The sequence below is a fragment of the Haliaeetus albicilla genome, chromosome Z (assembly GCF_947461875.1).
Source record: "Haliaeetus albicilla chromosome Z, bHalAlb1.1, whole genome shotgun sequence".
Lineage (NCBI taxonomy): Eukaryota > Metazoa > Chordata > Aves > Accipitriformes > Accipitridae > Haliaeetus > Haliaeetus albicilla.
The window spans coordinates 26,742,221-26,749,117 of record NC_091516.1 but is presented as its reverse complement, the minus strand read 5'-3'; the positions used below and the strand labels follow the sequence as shown (position 1 = coordinate 26,749,117).

The 6,897-nt window shown below is 49.6% G+C and overlaps 1 protein-coding gene across 1 annotated transcript in view; it reads left to right on the top strand.

The window, feature by feature from the left end:
• The first annotated feature begins 390 nt into the window (after positions 1–390).
• RORB (RAR related orphan receptor B) overlaps positions 391–6,897 on the top strand; it is a 149,676-nt gene continuing 143,169 nt past the window's right edge. The window contains exon 1 of the mRNA XM_069775667.1: positions 391–844. Within this exon, the coding sequence (XP_069631768.1) occupies positions 838–844 (7 nt within the window). The 5' untranslated portion in view covers positions 391–837. The remainder of the gene's footprint in view (positions 845–6,897) is intronic.

The window sequence follows — 6,897 nt, the reverse complement described above, 5'->3', positions numbered from 1 at the left end:
AAAGAAAAAAACAAAAACCAAAACAAAAACCCCACCAGCCAAAAATACTAAGGCACAGGAAGGGATGTTCTGCGCCTGTTACCTTTCTCCACAAGCTCCAGCGCTCTGCCGCAAGGCTCTCGTCTGTACCACCACGCCAGCCTCGGCTGCCGGGCAGGACCCGCCAGCAGCCAGGCGCTCCCAAGAGGAGCAAAAGTTGACGGCAACAGACGGCGCGGTGCGGCGCGGAGCCCCGCGGAGCCGCGCGCCCCCTGCGCGGCGGCGGCCGGCGCCGGGGCCGCGGTGCCGGGCGGGCGGGCGGCGATTGGCGGCGGCGCTGACAGCGGGCGGGGCCGTGGCGGTGGCACCGCCCTCCCCCCGCTATAAGCGTCTTTGCCGCTTTGGCGGCGGGTCGCACTCCGGCTCCGCGCGTCCCTGTGGCTGCGCAGTGGAAATCCGCACCGGGGAGCTGCTGAGGGGCGCCGGTGTCATGTGAAAGCGCACATGCTCTGCCATCCACGCAGCCCCAGCCTCTCTTCTTCCTCCGCCTGCTTTTCCTGTTTTTCCTAGCGTAACTCCTCTCCTTCCCCCCTCCCCCGCTTCGCCACTAGCCAGCCGCCGCTCCGCGGCCCAGGCGACCCCCGCAGGGGCTCCGCGCCGGGCGGCCGCCAGGGAGGAGCGCGCCCGGCGGCGGGGCAGCCCGCGGAGCCGCGCCCCGCGGAGCCGCCTCGGAGGTATGGTTTTCCCGGCGGAGCAGAGCTGCGGCGGCCGCCGCCTCCGCGGGTGCTGAGACGGGATTTTTGTGGTGCGTTCCCGGGCTCCCAGCTTCATGACTGCGCGGAGCGGGGAGCCAACACCATGCGAGGTAAGCGGGCCGGGGGGCGGCTCTTTTCTGGGAAAACTGCTGGGGAGGAGGTTTCGTGCCGGGGGAGAGGGGCCGGGGGAGAAAGTTGACGGGTCACGCCCGCCCGCCGGCGTGGCTGCTCGCGGCGTGTTCCCCGCACCCGCGGGGGACCGGGAGGGGGGAGGCTGCCCGAAGTGCCCCTCCGCGGCCGGAGGGGCGGGCGGACACCCCCGACGAAACTGTGCGAGAAAGCGCGGCGTCGCCCTGGGCCGCAGCGGGCGGGGTGGGAGGGAAAGAGCAAGTGGTTGGCGGCGCCCGTGTCGCGAAGTCCCCACCCGCAACTGTCCACGGGGCGCGCTCGCCCTCGGCAGGTGGCCCGTACCGCAGAACCCGCCTGTCCCCTGGTCCCGGGCCGCTGCCAGCGCGGGAAGGGGCTCCCCCTTCCCTCTCCAAAGTTGCTCTCAGGACTTTTTTCGCTGGCTTCGCCGTATTGCCCAGCCGGCACGTCGCCTGGGCGGTCCCCTTCCCCGGGGGCTGACAACGGGGCGGGAACGGTTGCGCTGCCCGGGACCCTCCTCTCCGTGCCCGCGGCTCTCTCCCGCGGCCCCCCGAGCCGACGCCCCCGGCGCAGCCCTACCTCGGATGGCAGCCAGAGCCTCCCCCGGGGCTTGCAGTCCCACCCAGTGAGGGTCCCGTAGGGAAGCACGGAGCATCCCCACCGACGGGACCCCCGCAGGCATGGAGAGCTGCCGGCTTGCTTGCCCTGGGGGTGCCGCTGGGGCTGGAGAGGGGCCGCGTGCTGTGGCTGGCACGCAGGACGCCTGAGTGGGTGCGGAGGGGTCCGGGAGGGGCCCGGAACGCGATGTTTCCGCGTGTCCCAGGGCCAGACTCCGCTGGGCCCCTTCCCCGGGCCACGCGAGCACCGGCACCAGTACGAGAACAACCCCGGGCACCCGCGGGAGTTGCGCACCTCCTCCGCTCCCCGTCTTCCACACTCCCCCTTAATCGCCCAGTTCTTCAGCCCGGTTACTTGCCTCGCCTCACGGCGTGGTAAAGGGGCAAAAAGTAGTCTTTCCCGGGGGGCGGAGAAGGGCTTACGAGGAGCGGAACGCGCTCGGGGTTGACAGCGACATTCGCGCGCAGATTTCTTGGGTCTCCAGTTTGCTTTAATGAATGGGGACGCACAGCCTAGAAACAACTTTTAGCTAGGATTTCCTCTTGTGGGATACCCGCTCCTGTAGCTGCGTGCGTTAACAGCGCTAACAAATCAGGCGTGTGTGTAATTTTCTTTAAAGTAATTGTAACTTTGACGTTTGCGCTGAGAAACAAAAACACCGTCTTTCCCCCTGAGTTCTTAGATGATGGGGTGTTCGCTCTGGGGCATCTGGCAAGAACTTGCCAAACAGTACTTGTCTTTCACAAGAGCAACAGGAAGCGGAGAGAAAACTCTCAGTTCTGTAACGGGGACCCTGTTGCAGCTTCGCTGGGGGGGTGGTGGGTGGTGGTGGTGTTTTTTTGGTTTTGGGTGGGGGTTTTGTTGTTGTTGTTGTTTTGTGGGGTTTTTTGTGGGGTTTTCTTTATTATTCCCCCCGGAGCGCCTCCAGTGCGAGCCGAGCCGATCAGCAGCTCGGGGTCATTTTCGAAAAGCGCCCGTCAGCATCCCCTGGGCAGGAGCCCCCTTCCCCCCGTTTTCCGGGCGGTTTGTCCACCCGAGCCAGAGCCGCCCCCGCGCTTCTCCTCCCCCGCCTCGGGGCGGCCCGTGCCCCCGCGGAGCGCAGGAGCTCCCCTCGGCAAGCGCGAAGGGAAACGCCGTCCCTCTCCTCCGGCCCTTTCCTTTACAACAAGGTCCTGGGCAGGGGGAGGGAGGCGGATCTCTCCGCACACCTGGCGGCACCGCTGGCGGGGTGTGCCCCTGCTCTGCGGGCCGCCTCTGCCGCCCCTTGAGCTGTGCTGTCAGCTACTGTCCGTGAAGAGGTGCTGCTGTGCCCCTAGCATGCAAGTTTGTATTTGCATTATGTTTGGGCTTGCTCAATACGGGATTTGTGGCGGGGGGCGGGGGGGGGGGAGCGGGGAGAAGGGGCTGGGATGGATGGAGGGAGGAGAAAAACAACAGGCAGGCAACTTTCATCCTTGTGCAAAACTCATGTGCAAGAGGTTACCAAACTGGTGCTTTACATCAGGTGTACGTCGAGAGGAGAGCAGCGCTTGACATCCCCTCAAATGAACAAGAACATTGTACACTAATAGAGCATCTGTCCGTTGCATTTGTGGCTTTCCCAATAAAGGAAATAAATGTATATCGCAACAGATTGTGAGCTTCTGTGAATTAATGCTTTTAGAAAGCTGTAAGCCTTCCTGTGAAGGTATAGTTGTTTTCAGCTATGTTGTATTTGCTGTTGGTTTTAACGGAAAAAGCTCTCTCTTGTACACATGAACCGTTCCCCCAGACTTTCCCAGCTGAGCTGTGATCCTTCCAAGCTGCAGTTGATGCACTCAGCCCAACATGCCTGGGATGCCCAGGGGTTGCTGTGGTTGCTTACCTGCTCCACATTGGAGATGGAGGCCAAAGAGCTTCTGAAAATACCCAGCCTGTGTTACTGCCTCCTGCATCCCAAAGCGCTGGGCAGCCATAGGGGCTGTTGGTCATCCCATCCCATGGAAGCACAGCTAGCTTTGGGGCACACCTCAGCTGTCGCACTTCTGCATTACAGTCATTGGTCATGTCCTATCCAAAATAATAATTCCTGTACTTCAAATCTTGGTTTAAATCCCTTTGAGGGTACATAGCCATGCTGACTTATAGCAGAACAATATTCTGGTACAGGAGGCTGAGCACTTGTGCTCTTGGTGCCCTCATTGTCATGGTAGGTTTGGGTATTTCCCTCTGAAATGGGAATGGAAGTTTTGGAAGCTGATGACTTTTATACCTATTTTTTAGAGAGGCAAACATGGGTATAAAAGAATGAGATTTACAGTGACCATTCCTCACAGTCTTCCTTCCTTCCTCCTGTCCCACTCCTGCAAACATACTGTGAGGAGGTTATGAACATAGAAGGTGTACTTAAGTATATTTTTTAGTAAAAGAGGGCTGAAAAAGCACTAAAATTATTGTGCTGCTTAACTAAAAAGAAAATAAAAGTTATGTGGGTTTTTATGTTGTAATTTAATTTTTGTTAAACTGATTTGTAAAGTTTAAAGTTTAATTCACTAATTTGTAACAGCTTTATGCAGCTGATATGCAAACATAAAAAAATTACAAGTGGCAAAAACCCAATGTCAAATCACCTAATTTTACTCTGGGCACATGTTACCTATACACACACAAAAACCAAGTTTGTGATCACAGTTATTCAAGTTGTGAAAGTGACATTAAAGGAGACACACAGAGTACCCCTTATACTGCAAAAGGAATATTTAAGCTTTCAGTTGGGAATCTTACAAAAAAGCTTTATGTTTTATGTTTTAAGGAAAAGGAACACCACAAAACCCTGAAGCCAAGGTATTTGAGCAAATTTTTCTGTGTAGTTTTCTCTTGTTGGTGTCAGGACTGAACAATGATACATGTTACATAATGTTACATAGTTATTCTGTTTTCTTAGCATCACTGAAATATTTGTCAGTAATTAGGAAAGTGTGAATCAAACAAGTCCTATCTGCAGTATTGCTGAGAGAGCTTATTAAGTAGCATATACAAGTAGTCTGGATAACTGAGAAAGTTCTCCTTAACTACTTCATAGATGAGTGCAGGGAATCTTTATAAGCTCATTAAAGCAAAGGAAACTTATTTCACAAGTTATTCCAGGAAAAATAAATATTACTAAATTTGGAATATGTAACATTAATATCCTAAAATATGTAAATGAACACACTGACTATTTAAAACTAAGGTGGTAAGAGAGAAGCAATATTGATTTTGACAGACTTAGGTCCCTACCCCACTACAGCAAAATCTCTTCATCATCACAGCATGGTGCATCCAGCTAACTACTTACCTGAATAATGTTATGTGACTTCATTGACATGCCTTGATATGTGATGGAACTCAAGTTTCTGGTGTTAGGCCTTTGCAGGTCAAATTTTAAGAAATGTCAGTAAATGCTTAGAAAATCATGAGTCAGTAATAAACTATTACTGGGTTACATAATAAAGCCCACAAATGTGTATAGTTAATATGGAGTGACACCTCTCTAGAATGGACAAAAATCAAACTTGAAGCATGACAGCCTACTTGAATTGTAACATATTTACATTCCAAAGGGTATCTTGCATTTATCTTTAATTGTTGTATTATGTCATAGTGTTGAGGGTGGGAGAGGTGTACATAATGCAAGTTCATCAATAGAAAACTATCTGGTTTAACATCATTAGAATTTTTACCATAGAAAATAATTTTTTTGTTGTTTTCTGGGTTTTGGTTTTTTTTTAATGAGAAAATTGTTTTTTGTGGATAGAAGTCTGGTGACCTGTAATATGATAATTAATTTAAGAACTATGAAAATATCATGTGCATGAGCTGGAAATAATTTCTCTTTTGTGGTATGGAAAATGTCTGACATCCACTATTGGCCTTTTACAAATACAGTGACAAGCAATAACTTGGTATGACTTAGCCATTTGACAATACAGTCACGATTGCAAGTAGAGATCACTTAATTTGTGTGTTGTGATTAAAAACTGTGTCAACATTTGGGAGAAAAATATACCAGGAGAAAAAAATATGTGTTCTGAGTAAACTGGAAGTCAGAATTCTTGTTTAAAATGGACTTGTGCTAACTAGTGGAAGGTCTTCAGGGTGCTATCATGGGTACTGCTATACATGATATTGACGTGTGCCTATTAAGAAATGTATGGATGAACTAAGTATACCTTCAACAGTACTGTGTGTTATTAAACAGTTCCAGGAACTAGGATCTGCCATAGTGTGGACACTGGTTACCTGATACAGGAAGACAAAATCAAAGTAGTGAAAGATTCCCAAGCTATCCAAGAAATTATTTTCCTTCCTCTCAAGCAATGAAATGAATTCACAGAAATCAAGGTCTGTGCTATGAAATTGAAGAATGTATGCTTTGTAGCTGAAGACAAAAGATGCACACAGGAGTAAATATTGATTGAACTAATCATCAGATGAATAGAAATGAGCTTTACCAGTGCACCAGGATAATGGGTTATTTAACTAGCCCTTTCGTAGTCCATATGCTGCCCTTTCAACCCACAGCCCTATCTATTGAGCTCTTAATGAGGGAAATCACAGGTGTTATAACGGCATTTATGGTAAATCAGGCTAAATATAATAGTTGTATAAATAACCAGTTGTAGTTAAATAGGACAAAAGGGAAATTATTAAAAAGAAAAGAAAAAGAAGAAAAGAAACTTTGAGCATTACTACACAATCATGAGGTAACAGTAGTGCATTAGTGGTTACACATTGTTTTACACTTCTAAGATGCTGTCCTAGATCACTTGCTGTTGAGCTTAGTAATAAACCTGTTAAATCAACTTCAACCAAAGTGTAAATTTTAAGGAACCTGATATATTTGAATTTAAAATCAGTTTCTTTAAAGAGCAATTTTAACAGCTTTGTGCATTTAGCACAGTTGGGGCTTTCCATAATGACTTTCATAGAAAAACTATAGATGTCAAAATGTTGTTCTTTGTGCTTCATGTTTATAAAGTTCAATGTTGTTCCTTCCGATTCTATATGCAGTCTGGGCAAAGTCTGCAGTGCAGCTTTGAGGATAAGACATCACACAGTGTCAGTGGGGGTGGCAGACAGAAGGTGCCTTTTGGATTGTGCTGTTTTCCTGTTTGATTCTAATATGGCTTTCATGAGCATATTAAAAACTCTGATTTATGCACAGGATTGAGAATAGAATACAGCTGTGACGGTCTGGTCGTTGTTTGACTGAACAACGCTTACTCACTTGAGTGGTCCTATTGATGAGACATTTGGCTGTCTGTATTTTTGCTGTCTTGGAAATATTTTTTATAAAGCAGAAATGCTCGCACTTAACTTTGCCAAACACATTCTGCTGGACATTTATGCAAATAGAATGACAGCTGTTTCTGCCTCT